This window comes from Semicossyphus pulcher, unplaced genomic scaffold, assembly GCF_022749685.1.
Source record: "Semicossyphus pulcher isolate SPU_LCO1_2020_fin unplaced genomic scaffold, fSemPul1.0.p SCAF_24, whole genome shotgun sequence".
Taxonomy (NCBI): domain Eukaryota; kingdom Metazoa; phylum Chordata; class Actinopteri; order Labriformes; family Labridae; genus Semicossyphus; species Semicossyphus pulcher.
The window spans coordinates 5878955-5896141 of NW_027211698.1; the positions used below are offsets into that span (position 1 = coordinate 5878955).

Consider the following 17187-nt stretch of genomic DNA (forward strand, 5'->3'; position numbering starts at 1 on the left):
GTGCTTTCAAAAGTCGTGGATATTCACTTTAATGAGTCTCCAATCATTTCACACTTAAAGGTCAGTTTACCTGTCAAAGTGAAGCCTGTGCGACAACAGCTTTGCAGGTGTTGCGTGCGTTCTCTGGCTCTTATATAATCCAGCTTTACTTTTTGTTTCTCAGTCTCCTTCACTCACACTGATGGCAGTAATCTACCTTGCATGGTGCAGCCCTAACCATTTGCAGAGTGTTCATAGAGCTGAAGTAGGCAAATTGCTAGTTAGTGAAATGCGACAGAAAGTGCCAATCATGCCCGTCTGACACCAATTAAGATTAAAAAGGCTAGGTGAGGATAAGAAAAAACAGCAGCATGTGTGTAAGGACACAATTTTCATGCTGCAGGAGGAAATACTGTTGCTCCACAAGAGGCAGCAGGTGCGGGGGGTCATTACCGGGGTGGCGTCGGATGGCATGGGCCCCCCTGAAATCTGATCATCCTATGATTTGCCCATTCAGAGGAGGCACTCGTGTTCAAACCACCTTTTAAAGCTGCTCGTAGCTTTTGCAGCATTTCAATGTGGCAAATTATCTTTTGTCGGTTGCTTAAAACGTGACTTTTGGAGATGCATCTTCCTTTTGAGTCGTTAAATAACTAAATGTGGAAGATATACAGTAGGTTTCTGATTAAATTGTCCTTAAAATCTACGATCAAGTCTTTAGCGGTGTCAGAAGATTGCCAAACCAACACTAGACATTCTCCAAGACAGCCCAGGAGTTCCTCTCCCTCTCTGTGTTTTAGGGGCTTCAGGATAATGCAGTTTCTCTAATATTAAATCATCATAAAACTACTGTACCTCCCCAGTAAAATGTGCGTACTTGGGAGGTAGTTTGACTCTTGGGAACACATTGGGGTCCCATTGCCCAAGGTGCTGGAGAGTTAACCATCAACCTTACAACCAGTGGACAACCCGCTCTACCACCTGAGGCACAGCAGTAAACAGGCGTGTGCCAAGTTGAAACTGTCAAAGTGTAACTGTGTTTTCAGTAAATGCACAATAAATGTTACTACAGAATTTTTTTAACAACAGGTACATTTGGAACTTGAACACAACTCCAGTGACTTTTCTGGACACACACACATAAAAAATAATATGAGGAATAAAAAAAGAAAAGACATGTTTTTCTGTTTGTGACACTTCAACAAACTTTGTAAACATGTGTAAATGGTTGAGATGTTGAAAAATATAGTTGTGTCCCATGTCCAACACATTTACTGTACCACTGACCCTGTCTGAACATACAAATGATTGATAAATTGAACTTGATTGAACGTGAACTTTTACGTTAATTAAGTTAGGACTTAAATTCCCAACGGTCACTTGGCTGGGACGTATAAAAACTATCCCTGAACCTGCTATATTCCGATTTGAGACTAACATATTTAATATGTGATACGTTTATCTATCCAGTTTTGTAAATTAGGTTTTGAAACTCATTAGTTGCTGTTATCAAAGCATTATACGCCATTAACGACTGTTTAAACCCAGAACACACATCTCAGAGTTAGTTTTTGTTTGTCCATCCACGTCATATACGCGACGCGGAAACAAATCTTGAATCAAACATGTCTCTGTCAAGCAGCAGCTACAAACCTGTGAGCCATGTGCTCTTCGACATGGATGGATTGTTGTTAGGTGTTCAAGCTCAATATTTTGTGTTGGTTTTGTTATTTCATACTAAGCTGCGGCTGCGCTAAAGCTACTTTGATACAGTAACTCATTCAGTCCGTGGCGAAGAGATGCCATGCCGAACTCCTTTTAAAACAGTAGAAGTTCATAATTCTATGCAAATTGCTAAATTAACGTTTGATATCGAGCATTACTTGATAAAGATTTAATCACGGTATATTCTAAGGTTGAATTCGGCATATATTTGAAGTAGTCATCTCGCTACAAGCTTTAGAAAATCTACATTTACTATTGCTTAACCTGGTTGACACGTATGTTAAGAGTCCTCCCCCAAATGTTAACCATCAGAAGCGGTTTTGACAGTGAAGCACTTGTGAAATTTGAGGTTGTACCGCTAGTTAAAATTTATTTTGATTTAAGACGTGCCGAACTAAAGATTATTATCTACTGACTTGCATAAACACGAAAGCGATATATGAGGTTATTATAAATCCACCTGTAGGCCATACTCGCACAAATTGCCTTATTTTTTAATGAGATTCAACAAGATACTAAAGCACTGTTTAAACTGTCTTATTTGTGAAAGGAACTTATCTAGACCATGCTTTTATGTGTATTTAACCTCTTTAATGCAATTTTCAAACATTTACATAAATATGTTCAGTTGTATTTATTATTAGGAAATAATATCACAGTTTGAGGACACAGCCAAAAGTTATATGTCTCTTATGTTCATTTTCAGGCTAAAATAGGTTTGTGGTCACTCGTATTCCATCTTAAATAACATTTAATTGAAAGCGTTCCTGTGTTTTCTCATTATAGATACAGAGCGGCTGTATAGTGTGTCATTCCAGGAAGTGTGTGACCGCTTTGGGAAGCAGTACACCTGGGACGTGAAGTCATCAGTGATGGGGAGAAAGGCTCTGGATGCTGCCCAGATTATCCGGGACACTCTGGAGCTTCCCATGACAGCCGAGGAGCTGCTGGCTGAAACCAGGCAGATTCAAGAAAGGATCTTTCCGTCTGCCAAACTCATGCCAGGTACGCCTGATTCACCATGCCGCTTGATATTAAGAAAACACAAATAAAAAAAACAGTGAAATGCAGCTGATTTGTTCTCAGCTCAACAGGAGTCTATCATTCGCTCCTGTGTGGGCTGCTGTCCTCTTTATGCTGCATGTGGGAGTGCTGCTTCCTCTGTTTGTGAACACGTGTGTACACAATCTGCAGTATTATGATTTAATATTCAGTATTACAGCTGAATTAAACCTTTATTTTCTGATTATGTAAATGTTTTTCTGCAAAATCTAAATATTTTTGAAAGATTCCAGTTACATCTATACGGTGAGTCATGCTATCAGTTCTCCTTATTGGTATATCTAGTAAGCAATGATGAAACAACCTGTAGTCTAAATTTGAACAGTAGAAAAACACGTCTAATAACTGTGTGCGTTTGTGTTATATAAGGACGGTCGATGATTCAGCTGCTGCATCAGTCTCTCATTATTTAATTCCGCAACTGAAGCCTGGAATTCAACCTTAAAATGTCATGTCATCATTGAATCATAATAGAGAGCATTAAACCTGTGCTATTCATGCTATTTTTAAAAAGCACACGCAATGCATGTTGGGACATCCTGCTTATCAGGTTCTTTGAGTGAGGTTGAATTTATGCATCAAAAGTAACCAGCTTTTAGAACATTGAGTATCAAGAGGAACTTTTATTAAACATGTCAACCTTATTGAGCAACGTGTTTATCGACAGGCGTGGAGAAGCTGGTGAACCATCTGAAGAAGAACAACGTCCCCATCGCCGTGGCAACCAGCTCAGCGGGCGTGACGTTCGAGCTGAAGACGAAGCAGCACAAAGATTTCTTCGCGCTGTTCGATCACGTCGTTCTCGGAGACGACCCCGACGTGAAGAAGGCCAAGCCTCAGCCCGACTCCTTCCTGGTGGCTGCGAGCAGATTCAGCCCTCCTGCTGCTCCAGAGAAGGTCGGTACTGTCAAGTCAAACTTTGTGGCTCTTATTAAAAACCATGTCTCTGTACGTCTTTATCCCGGCTGACAATCCACAGTGATACTGACTTGTCAATCACAGGTAGCCCCGCCCTAACCCTCCGCTGCTTTATGGTCAGTGTGACTCTAAATGGGAGCATCACTGACTTATGAGTCGCCCCCTGCTGGACACTAGAAAGAATGCAGGTTTAAGGCACTTCTGACATCCAGCTGCACTCTCATTACCGACAGCTGTCACCTCTTCCCTTCTCTCTGCCTGTCTTTATAATTTACTCTGTTATTATATCTTAATAACAGTAATCCCAACAGAACTTGCTGAACAGGTTCATATGCAAAAACATCCTTCTTTATTTATCAGGTATGTTTGTCTCATTCCTTTCGTCATTAAACAAACAGGAAGTGAGGTTTGGGGACGTGCGAGTAGGTCACTAAACTCCGACTGAACTCGGCGCAGTGTAAGAAGTAGAAAAGGTCAGTTTAGGTGCAGAAAACATCCAGAATATGAGCATTTACACAGACACCTTAAGGCTCAGTCAGTGCCTCCGAGTGCACTGGGCATAACACAACAACAGTGTCAATACAAACTGAACTTTATGGTCTTTATGAAGGCAGAACTCATGGCTGTATTGCGTTTGCTTTTCACTGTTCACACATTTTTGATGTATTTCTCTCTTCTGGCTGTTGTGCGTCTCTGCAGTACCCCATCATTTTGGCTATACAGGCAGCTCTGAGCCTTTATTGTATTAGGGGTCAGTTGGGAACTGATTTGGAGATATTTGTGGTCGACAGATCTAGAACTGCAGGAACTTTCCGGGTGTTGGACATGCATGGGTTTGCAAACGGGGCCATTGTAAGATGTTTCTTTACATTTTTAATGGGAGCCCTAAAAGGCATAACTTGTCTCCTGTGCATGTCTTAACAAGAGTTCTTTAATTCTTTTTTCATCTGTTAAAAGAGGTGTGGGGAAAAAGGGGCTTCAGCCACTTGTGGCTTAAATTTTACAGTTAGTTCTACACAAATTAGTTTTTAACCTGTTTTTACAGAAGGAAAACAAATCGAAAATGTTTCATGGCTTATAAGATGATTAAATGTGTGTTACGAGCAACTTGAAATTAATTTATTGGAACCTTTATTTAAGCAGTAAGCAGCAAATTCAACCAATTGCCACAACTTTTCATCCTGTTTCCCTGTGCGCCTTAACATCACCTAGCTCGCTTCTTTGATCTTCAACATATTGATCCCCTGAGGTCTGTAATGTTGGATAAACTTCTGAGGGCGTCTTTTACTGTTTCTTTAACAGGCAGCGACTTAAAGGGACGGCTACGGCATGCGAGTTCCACTTTGCGCACTTCCTGTCGTGGTAGCCCAGCTTTTGCCTACTGGAGAAAGACTGGTTTGCTGTAGTCAGTACAACTGTCACTCTGTTTTTATTCCATTCTACCTTTAGTAGATGCATTGATTATTAGTATATTTGTTAAAGGTACTCGCTAATTTGACCGTTTTTCCTGTTTGTTATAGACACGTCATCTGTTGCTTAGTGACATTAGATTTCTATTACTACGGCAACCCTCAAACTACAGAGTTGTATTGATTCTAAACACCAGAGGCTCTGTCACTGATGTGTGTGTCAGCGCTGATTTCAATGCCGTACCAATAGCTTCATACTGCTGCAGCCAAATGAGAAGTAGAGCAGTGTAAGTGCAATATTGTGTTGATTCTCCTTTGCACATATGGTTAGCACTTAATGTGCACGTGCAGTGGAAAATGAGCATCTGTGTCGTTCAGTTTTTACACATTTTATTACAGGCGTTCGACCTGACGTGATGTCAGAAGACAAACAGCTCGCTCAGCCAATAGATGGCTTTATTGGCGGGTTTGTCCCGGTCGCTCACAGAGGATGCTAACGTGTTAAACTGGGGGAAAAAACAACTTTAAAAAAAGCTGCCACGATCCCAACAATCACAGAAAAAGCTATGAAATCCTGATTTAAGCCTCTAAAAATCACAGAGGTTTCTCTAATTTGCAGCGATATTGAGATATGAAAACTGCACGATTTTAAACAACAAAAGAACATTGAGTGAAAGCAGTTGCACGCTGAGGTGAAGTGGTTTGAGATCATCGAGCGAGGTTGGTTTGTCTCATAAAACGATCCTTGAACGCTCAGATCTCAGCTGCATCTTCAGGAAGAACACACAAAGTGCTCGAGCACACAGAGCAGACTGCATGTCAACAGCATGTCAAACACTGTGTTCTGTATCTGCTTGCATTTGGCTCCGTGTGCGTCAGCCATTAGCTGCTCGGTTGTTCTGTTTGCCGCGGTGCCGGCGGGTCGTGATGTCAGCCACTCTCTGCTCCGAGCCGCTCGCACTTCCTCCTCGGCGGCTTTGATCAGAAGTGCAGAGCTCTCAGGGTTCACGGGCTGTTTAAGAGATATTTTCAGACGCCGTGGAAGTCTTTCTCAGCGTTGAGTCAGTCTAAAATAGCTGCCAAATATCTGCGTAAAGACACCGAATGACAGTGTGAGGGCTGACCTACTTTATGCAAACACTCACACTGAGGACCACACGGTATGCTGATTTCTTCTGTCGAGCATCGTTTAGTGAAACTGAAAATATAACTGAAGGACATGCTTTGTAATATATTATAAATCTCCTGTTTGTAAAGTGTTAAACGGCTCTTTTATCAGACCATGTTTTTAATGTCTAACATAAGGCCTTTTAATTGTTAGGAAACAGTACGACAGGCCGGAAACAGGCCACTTACTCAACGTTAGTTATGTTAGCTAGCCTGCTAGCTACCTGTTGCTCGGATTGGCACACAGCTTGTGTGTATCACTCACTGAATACTGTTCAATCAACATCACAGCAGACCGTGTGTGTCTACACTGATCAACTGGTACCTCTGAAGCACACTGCAGACTCTTATTTCACTGGTTGATGATAAATTAAAGCATACATGACAAAAACAGCTGATCTGTGGTCAGCTGCAGACACAGAGTGCGGGAGAATGTTTGGGTTGCTTGGCAACAACAGTCCAGTTTCATCTAAGTCTTTATGTTGTACTGAATATCATCAGCCTCATGCCTACGATCAAATCACAGCCGAGTGTGTGATATTCAATTACCTTGAAGCACCCTTACCCGGGCTGCTGGGCTCATGGGAGCTGTAGTTCTTGTATGCTAACAAGGGTTATGTAGTTTTTTTTAGATCACAAATTGTTCCTAAAATAATAGTATATTATTATGTATCAGTTTCATATCCACACAGTGTTGCATGATGGGATAGGTCAATGAATGAGGTGGTGTTTGTCTGCAGCCTGAGAGGCTGCTCGTCATCTTAGCCAGGAAACAATGATGACCATGGATACTGATAGATACTGATACAGCTTTTCTCATTCCAGCTTACAATATTCAATTTTTACTGACTTCCAATCTGTGGTTTGCAACAGCTTACAGGCTGCTTACAGGCTGCTTACAGGCTGCATATAGGCTGCTTACATGCTGCATACATGCTGCTTACAGGCTGCTTACAGGCTGCTGACAGGTTGCATACAGGCTGCTTACAGGCTGCAATCAAGCTGCATATAGGCTGCTTACATGCTGCATACGTGCTGCATACAGGCTGCTTACAGGCTGCATACACATTGCAAACAGGCTGCATACAGGCTGCTTACAGGCTACATGCAGGCTGCTTACAGGCTGCTTACAGGCTGCAAACAGGCTGCATACAGGCTGCAATCAAGCTGCATATAGGCTACTTACATGCTGCATACATGCTGCATACAGGCTGCTTACAGGCTGCATACACATTGCAAACAGGCTGCTTACAGGCTGCTTACAGGCTGCATACACATTGCAAACAGGCTGCATACAGGCTGCTTACAGGCTACATGCAGGCTGCTTACAGGCTGCATACACACTGCAAACAGGCTGCATACAGGCTGCTTACAGGCTGCATGCAGGCTGCTTACAGGCTGCATACACAGTGCAAACAGGCTGCATACAGGCTGCTTACAGGCTGCATACACATTGCAAACAGGCTACATACAGGCTGCATACACACTGTTAACAGGCTGCTTACAGGCTGCATACAGGCTGCTTAGAGGCTACATGCAGGCTGCTTACAGGCTGCAAACAGGCTACATACAGGCTGCATACACACTGTTAACAGGCTGCTTACATGCTGCATACAGGCTGCTTACAGGCTACATGCAGGCTGCTTACAGGCTGCAAACAGGCTGCATACAGGCTGCTTACATGCTGCATACAGGCTGCTTACAGGCTACATGCAGGCTGCTTACAGGCTACATGCAGGCTGCTTACAGGCTGCAAACAGGCTGCATACAGGCTGCTTACAGGCTGCATACACATTGCAAACAGGCTGCATACAGGCTGCTTACATGCTGCATACAGGCTGCTTACAGGCTACATGCAGGCTGCTTACAGGCTACATGCAGGCTGCTTACAGGCTGCAAACAGGCTGCATACAGGCTGCTTACAGGCTGCATACAGTCTGCTTACAGGCTGCATACACATTGCAAACAGGCTACATACAGGCTGCATACACACTGTTAACAGGCTGCATACAGGCTGCATACAGGCTGCTTAGAGGCTGCTTATAGGCTGCTTTCAGAATTATTATTTTTACTGTGTACAGATAACAACTAGTAAAGGCCTCACAAGCAGTGACTCATTCTTCTTCTGTGGCAGTAAACTGCCACAGAAGGAAGCTTAACTACAGTATATGTACCCACATACACATGGCGCTAACTCTACTCAAGGACATGCAAGCACCAGGAGAATTACTAGCAGCTCGTAGCCACGCAGTGAGTCTCTCAAAGTGCCATGAATGTGTTCTAGACTCCCTGTGTTTCATTGACCCTAACCTGACCTGTAGTGAGTTTATTCACTGGTTATTTGTTACTCAGAATGAATGGAGAGCAGGCCGCAGACTATTCATGTCATTATTTACCATCACCTTCAACTACCATATGTGTTCGCTTTTGTTCAGCCGACAGCCGAGCACAAAGACTGAACTCGCCCTTGCAATGCGACATTTTTAACAGAAGTAACTCTTATATGTAGTGTCTCTTATTAACAGCTGCCCACACACATTACTCACTGCACTCAGCCTTAATGCAAAAAGGTCTGCAGCAGATTACCTGAAGGTTCACAAGATATTGATTTCACTGTTTGTGTGGATTTGTTCATGAGCTCCTGATAATCTGGTGTTTACATGAACAAGTGAAGGGACAAATGATGATGACCATAGTACAGTGTGTTGGCATGTAAAGGTGTGAAGTGAACACACTGGAACAACTCGAGCTTGTAATGTATGTAATGCGCCTGACTAAAGTGTGTAAAATCCACCAGACTCCATTCACAAAATTAGCCGTTTAGCCTCGCAGGACATGGGAGTTTCTGGTCTGCCACGGCCTTTTTCAGTTAGTCTGTTTGTGGTTTTGTTTTTCCTTTGGTGATTTACAGGGTTAGCTTCCATCCAAAGTCACACTATAAGACAGATCAAACAAGAGGTAGACCAGCATCTCCTGTGTTATGGGAGGTCTTAATTTTGCTGTTTTTGTCAATAGAGTCTGGAGTCTTCTCGTCTGTTTCTAGTTAAAGAAATCATCTTCCTCTTTGACAACATCACAGAAAGGATCCCTACATAGACGGACCTTTTTGTTAAAGAGGAAGATGATTATTTTAAACCAGAAACATCTGTTACATCGCTCTTTTCAAAGGCACGAGACTCCATTGACAAAAACAGTGATTTTACCTTGCAGGACACAAGAGTTGTTGGTCTACCTCTGCCCTTAATTGGTCACATGCTTTTGTTATTGTGTGACTTTGGTGATTATTAATGGTTAGTTTAGATCATGCGGAATATTTGTGTAACACAGTAACATGAAAAAAACGTACGGATTGAGCTAGCAGAAGACCTTCTAGTTCTGCATGTTAAAATGAGTGTTTTTCCAATGGAGTCTGGTGGCCCTGAAGAGAACCAAAACCTTGCTGGGTACTGCTGTTTGACTAGTTATTTTGTTAGTTATATGTGTTGTAAAGGTAACTAATAAAAGTAAAAGTCACAAAATAATAATAACATGCAGATGTAGAGCAGCAACTCCCTGTTTCTGCAATGTTAAATTACTGTTTTTATCAATGGAGTCTGGTGTGTTTGCAGAGAGCGATGTAACGTCTGTTTGTGGTTAAAAAAATCATCTTCCTCTGTAACAAAAAGGTCTATCTCTGTAGGGATCCTTTCTGTAATGTTGTCAGACACTTAGAATAACAATCTGAGCCTGTCAGTGGAAACAACAAGAACTTTTATTGGACATTGCAGTCATTACAGCCTGTTTCACTGCTGCAGGCTGGAACAATCGACTAGAAACATCCCAAAACTTTCTGTACCTATTAGTCATTTAGACCCTAAAATATTTGAAAAAAGAGCCCAGATTTTGAAATGCCAGTTATTTTATTTGATGGACTTTAGCAAATGAAAGCTAGCAAACGGCACCCTGACAATTTTTGTCCCCATTTTTCTCCAACATACTCAATATGAGGCTTTTTCTAACATATAGGCTAAGCAGTAGATATAAAGTTGGCAGTGGAGGGTGGATGTTTAAGTAACGATCAAATCAGGCTGGCTGCCACACGACTATGGCTTAGCTGTTGTTTCAGAACCATGGACAGCGCTGTGGTGTGTGCACTGCATGCGACATGCTGCAACGCACCCCCCCTGCTGATTTTGACAGAGAATCGATCATGAATTAAAAAGTTGCCAGATTGCCAGTCCGAGCCTGAACGACACGTTACAGTTATACAGTTGAAAGCCAATCCATGTTTTGGCAGTGGACAATATCGATCTTTCTACATGTATTTTTAAAGCATGCATCATAAAGAATTCATAGTCATCTTCCTCTCTTTTAATATGTGTAACACCTTTACGCCTTTGTCTAAAGTGTACAGGAGGGCAGGTTCAGATAGAGAGGCTGCAACACTGATGAAGTGCTTCCACAAAGATAGCCTCACAATGTCCAGCACCTTTAGTATCTCAGGTCAAATCTCACCTCCCCCTGGCTTCCTGCCACTGCAGAGCGTTTTGACTTCCTCGCTGACCTCTGCTAGGAAAAGTACAATGCTGCCCCAGAGAATTCTACCTCTGCCTCCTTTATGGAGGATGTCAGTAGGTGTAGAGTGTATGGTCTGTATTACTAAGCCACGGTTTGTATTAACTCCTGGAAACCTTATAAGAGTGCATGGATACGTATTGGATGGAGAGATGTTAAAGAGGATAGGCTACAAGATTTAAAGAAGCCATTTAAAAAACATTATCCAGAAGCGCTTCAGTGAAGTCAATATGCATAGTTTTAAAGAGTCAATGTTTAATCGTGTTTTTCCCATTGACTGTATATAAGAAGTGGACCTGGTCATCGTAGGGTCATCCACTGGTTTGTGGGCTACAGTGCACAAGTTTGGCATTTAGGCGGTCGCCATCTTGGTTTTTGGAGCCGTAAGTAACCATATTTAGACAATAAGTTGGAACTAATGCTAGTGCTAGCTTGGGCCATAATCTGAGGTAACTGTGATGTTAATTAGGATGCTAATTGGTTAGCAATAACACAACTGTGTCCTCAGAGTGTCTTTTACGCCATTTTCAGATTGCTGTGGTAGCGACTTGTCAATCACAGCTAGCCCCGCCCTAAACTGTCCCCTACTTTCTGGTCTGTGTGACTCTAAATGGGAGCATCGCTGACTAAATGAACATCATGCTGTGTTGAAGAAGACTTGAAACTAGAGATTGAGACATAAACTCATTAGGAAAATGTTTACTGAGGGAATAAATCAAGAGAGAAGGAGGACCATTTTCTCATTTACTTCTATAGGATCACACTTCTTGAGTCGCCCCCTGCTGGACATGAGAGAGAACGTAGGATTAAGGCACTTAAAAGTGAAGCTGATGCATATGTCCTCTTTTTATTTAAAGTGCATACATTTAACCCAAAGATCCTTATGAGCATGCGACCACAGGAGGAAGTGCTAAATTATAATAATTATTCCTTAAAGGGCCAGTTCGCCGATTTTCAACCTCAGTCTTATCATGCTATAATGGGGAGCTAATGGCATCATGGTATGGTATGCAGTGAAACAGTAGTATTTCACTCCAGCGTCTCTCGCTGGGACGTTCCTTTCAGAGGGAGGGGCGCAATGCATGCTGGGTAATGTAGGAATGTAGAATGGGCGAAACCACGAGCTGTGGTCAGCGCCAATTTCAAATATTATCGCTTCTATCGATTACAGAGAACACCAGCTTTGACTGACAGCGGCTTTTATATAGTGGAGAACTGCTCCTTTAAGTTAGGCAACATGTGATTGATGTGAGCGATGGTCAGGTGCAAAGCCTCAGCAGGTGTCTTTGAGTAATTGCATCGTTTATGTGAAAACAGACGTCGTAAATTGGTCTTCTCCCCCTCCAACGTTCAGAACCATCACTCAGCCGCTCTGCCTTCACTGATGTAATAATCCTTAACCTTAATCAAAATGATGGGCACCATATATCTCATTGTAACTATAAAACCTGCATTTGCAGATGGCTTCTGGATATTATAAAATCCGAGGCGCAGCGAGAAAGAAATCGCTCAAAAAGTGAGCAATGATTGCATCTTCCTCACACTGCATTTAGATATTTGCAGCCTAATTTAACAGGAAATCTGAGGCATCCGATTGATATATCCTCGCTAACTCCTCTGCTCTCACTTAAAAGGCTTTTTGCTGCAAATAGGTCTGCCTGTGGCACCGCGCACCTGATTTTTTAATCTGGAGCCAGCCACGGTTAGGGCTGGCATTTTTCTTGATGAGATATGAAACTGAGGCTCAGAGGGGGAATCGACAGAGTGTTCAGCGGAATAACGAATGATGATGCGTCACTCCCCGGCTCCCACTCCGTGACAGAGGAGAGAGGGGAGGATGGGAGGAAGGGAGGGAGAAGGAGAGCAGACAGAGGCAAAGCTGGAGGGAGGAGAGGACGAGGTAAACAGAAGAAGCAGCCGTATGGTAATGACACACATCCAATTGTCAGCTCTTCCTGCCCTGATTTCAACTCTGATGCAAACAGCAGCTTGTTTTTAGTCTGTGAGGGACAGAAAAACAGGCGGAGAGGGAGACGCACTTCACACAGATGCACCTGAGTACACAGACGCAGTGATTAAGAAGACTGAGTGGATGCTTAAGGATTTTATTTAATCCGTCTTTAGCAGAGAAAATTAGAGTGAAACATCAAATTTACAAGAATATTAAAACCTTAAAGGCTTTCAACCTTAGTCACTTTTTAATTTAGGGTCGTATATGTAGGACAAAAATATAAGAAAACATGCAAATTAAAATCCAAGATGGCGTCCCTTTTTCAACATAACCTCCAGATTGTCCATCCAAAGTCGATCCTCTTTCATAGAAATGTGTATATAACTTCTTATCCTGCTGACAAAGCCAACACTCGATCAGGCTGAGTATTGATCCCTTTACCACCTTGTAAATGAGAAACCTGGAAGTCAGAGGGCCTGAAAATCAAGAGAATCAACTCGAGCAGGTTATTAAAATACCGTCAAGGTGGTTCACATCAACCAAACTGTGCACGTCTTTAGAAAGACAAATCAGCTTTTGGAGGCCGATTTGGTAGCCATCTTGGAATTTGATCAGAAACCAAATTTCATGCTTGAATCTTCATCTGCACTCGATTATTGACGACATCTCCATCCAGTACAGCTATCGACTGAAGCTCACCACAAACCTCTACATCAGTCTTTAGCACAGCAAAGTCTGCAGACTAATCAACCTGTTTCTATCGTGTATGTTTCACGGGAAGACATTTTGATGGCTAGCATTAGCTACCTGGCAGCTAAATTCTCTCTTAAGATGGGGATGTTTCCACAAGGATTTTTTTCTCACAAAAGGTCAATGATTTCTTACTTCCACACTTTAATTGTGCTCTCGGCGCCGGATTAGCTCAGCGGTTGAATCAGCGGCCATATACAGAGGCTCCTCGATTCGGCCTCCCCGGGTTCAACTCCCGCCCTCTGCATACACTATAGGATTGTTTACATCGCCTAACAGAACTGCATATGATCGTGTGCAACAGAGAGCACGCGATGTCGGACCCTCTTTTGCCGTTAGAACACTGTGTGAGGAGTAAACTGGTCCCGCTGTTGTTTATTCACGTGGGATTGACGTCCTGTGACTCCTGTCGCTGTTTCACTGCTCTTCCTCAACTGCGAACGACCGTTCATTTGGAGCGGAAATCTCGACGGAGTCGTTAAATTGCGACTTCGGGACACGTTATAGAAATCTGAAGCATTGGTGGCAATGTGTATGAAGCGGAAACACTGGATAGAGTGCAAAGTTAGTTTGATTTAAAGCTGTGCAGATGTTTGGCTCCACAGAGCTGGCAGGTTTGTCTTGGCTACTTCGGTGTAACCTCCACATTAACCAAAGTATTGTCGCAGAAGATGATGTCACTTCCTGTGTCCAACACTGTGTTGCCTTGGTGCCCATGTCTGTCACTTCGCTACACAAAAGCAAAGATGCTAATGACCAAAAAAACATTGAAAGTTAATCACCAAACAACAACAACGAGAAGGTACGTAACCTTCAGTAAAGCATTGTGATCATGTGATAAGTATACAACCTTAATCTACAGCGAGTGCAATGTGTGAACTAGAGCTGCACAAGTTTGGGAAAAACTAGCTTTGCGCTAACTTTTTGTTCCACCATTTTTATTGCGATATTAAAAAAATACAGGAAATTAAACCAGATAAATCCAGTGTGCCTTAATGTAGGCTACGTACATACAATTAACAGTCATGCTTTTTAGTATTTGTGGCTTTTAAGTCAGTTTTCTTCACGCTCCTACTTTTACCACTCTTTGTTCAGCGGCTCTGACACCCGCATGAAAAAGTAGAGAGAACATAAGTACAAACAGTCTTGTGGGCTGCAGTTGCGATACTTTTACAGTATGTCATTATCAGTGTATGTTTAATCAGCATGACAACCCGGTGAATCCGGTGACAGTACCTTTTAAACAAAAGCTCACAGCATCCTACTTCCTGTCGGCACACACATCCTCACGCCGTGTGTGCTGCATGCCGCTAAAAGTGTAACACACTGTGGCACGTCTGCTCCGTGAACAGTCCGTTTATGTGGCCACAGTTTTAAACAACAACAGGGCGAGGTGCCGCTGATAACGGGAATACGCCCACTGAAAACCCGCCTCGTGTAACTGAAAGCCTCGCTCATCCCGCCGACGTGTGACAGCAGCAGCAGCATCGTGTGCTTATCTACAGGCCTATCAGGGCTGGACTGTCGCAACTCGAGGCAGCATCTCTGCGAATGTGACCCTGCAAATAGTATTTAATTGTTTTAAAGATATTTTACATGTGTGAAAATAAAATATATAACAGCACAAACCTTCACTTTTACTAGTTGACACCGACTGCTGCAAGAGGCTGTAAGTTCTATTAAGGAAATAGGGAGTTGCAAATTCCCGCACACACACTGTTAACTGACTTTCACTGAAGCCTATTATTATTATTATTATAAGTGAGTGCCAGTGTGTCAACGTACGTAAAAAGACAGATAAAGGCAGCAGAAGGTTAATTGAATAAGTAGAAGGACAGGTTTTAAATGAATAATTAATGCAACAGTAAATATTCTTGGCATATTTTCCTCCTGTTTTGACTCGCTCCTGACAGGCGAGTATCCAGGGCTTTTAACACATGACTGCTGATGTGAAAGGAAGAGTTAGAAAACTGTCCAATTCAGAAAGACTTTATGAAAATGTCCCCCGCAGCAAAGCAAATACATTACAAGATGTGATTTAATGTGATGCTCCGAGTGCCGGGGGGGCCGGGGCAGAGAGAGGCTCGCTGCGAACGCTGCGGCTCTGCGGCCTCACAGGTGAGTAATGCGGTGTCGACGCCGCTGTCTGAGCTGACCGAAAGTGAAAGAAAAAGCACTGCTCTCTTTTCCACAGAGAGAGCGGAGACATTTTTCACAGAGTCCAAAGTAACACTGTTGATGAGACGGGAGATTTTTACCAAAGGTGTGCTCGGCAGCCTGAAGAAGATTAATGAAACATGAAAGTGAGCTAGTTCACGCTCACGCTGATGGGGAGGAGGAGAAGGGCAGAGAGAACTAGTTCTTCCTCTGTCATTAATCATACGAGGCATTACACCTGGGGAAGCCTTTATAATCCAGGTATTCAAATCAGGTACAATTAAGACACGAGCAGCACTATCCGAACATTAAATTGGTCCATTACTGCTCCGACAAAGCTGACCACGTTCAACCTTTACCTCCCGCAGACACACACGCCGTGTATTAAGGTTTTTAAATGGAAATGTTAAATGTAGTGTAGGTAAGAGGTTCAGGTCACTTTTTAAATGCTAAGTGCTCACAAGTTGTTTCTGTGCTGCTCTTTGCAGAGATCACACTCCTCTGCTCTGTATGCTGCTGGTGCTGCTGAGCAGAGGTGTAAGGAATTATCGCTACACTTGAGTTGTACTGAACAATGTTTTGTGGTGCTTTAAATTCACAATCAATTCGCAATTAATAATTTACATGCAAAGTTCTGAGGTTGTGTTTGAACCCCAGGCCACTAGATGGCAGTGTTGTGATCTGTCTTCAGCTATAAGTCTCTTCCATTTCAACCATATGCTGTATAAATAATGGACGTAGCCACCGTGACGTCACCTACTGGTTTCTCGACTGCATGAATGAAGCCAGGATATTGACCGTATTTGGTTGAGAGGGTGGCGCTGGTGAGGAGTGAGGGGTTAGCAAACGCCACGTTATCAAGCTGAACCGTACGATGAGAGAGCGGCAGGTGAACGACGACTGGCCGACGATTAAATAAAGGCTAACAAGCTAGGTACGGTGAGCGCAGTATGCCTGCTACCTAGTAGGGATGCACGATATTGGATTTTTTGCCGATATCCGATATGCCGATATTTTACAACTCATTTAGCCGATTACCGATACCGATATTTTTTTCCCGCACACCTAATTGCAGAGATCATCAGCTCTCTTCTGTATTGGAATCAGCGTACAGTGTAATGGTGATCCTCTTATCTCATTTGTTACAGCGGTCGGGGTGACGGGTCTTGAGATGGTTAATCAAGTTTGTAGTGTTGAAAGACTTTGCCTTGGCTCCTCCTCGCATCACCGAAGCTGAGCAGTCATTGCAAATAGCAGTTTTGCTTTCTATTTCGGACACTTTGAAAAACGTCCACACCACGGACATTTTGGCTTCTAACTCTCTCATGCTGCAGGTAGACACACGTGACGTCATCACGCTGCGAAGCGCAGGTCTTCTTCGCGCCGGGGACATTGCGCCTCGGTCGGGCATTTAATCAAGTATGCAGCAGCCCATTATTTTATCGGTTTATTATATTGGCGGATATCGGCATGTTGGCCAATGTCCAATAGTTCATTTTTAAGCCAATATCGGCC

The 17187-nt window shown here is 43.0% G+C and overlaps 1 protein-coding gene across 1 annotated transcript in view; it reads left to right on the plus strand.

The window, feature by feature from the left end:
- The first annotated feature begins 1594 nt into the window (after window positions 1-1594).
- Window positions 1595-17187, plus strand: part of pudp (pseudouridine 5'-phosphatase) — a 35959-nt gene continuing 20366 nt past the window's right edge. Inside the window, exons 1-3 of the mRNA XM_069675556.1 lie at window positions 1595-1674; window positions 2491-2709; window positions 3434-3663. Coding sequence (XP_069531657.1) covers window positions 1605-1674; window positions 2491-2709; window positions 3434-3663 — 519 coding nt within the window. The 5' untranslated portion in view covers window positions 1595-1604. The remainder of the gene's footprint in view (window positions 1675-2490; window positions 2710-3433; window positions 3664-17187) is intronic.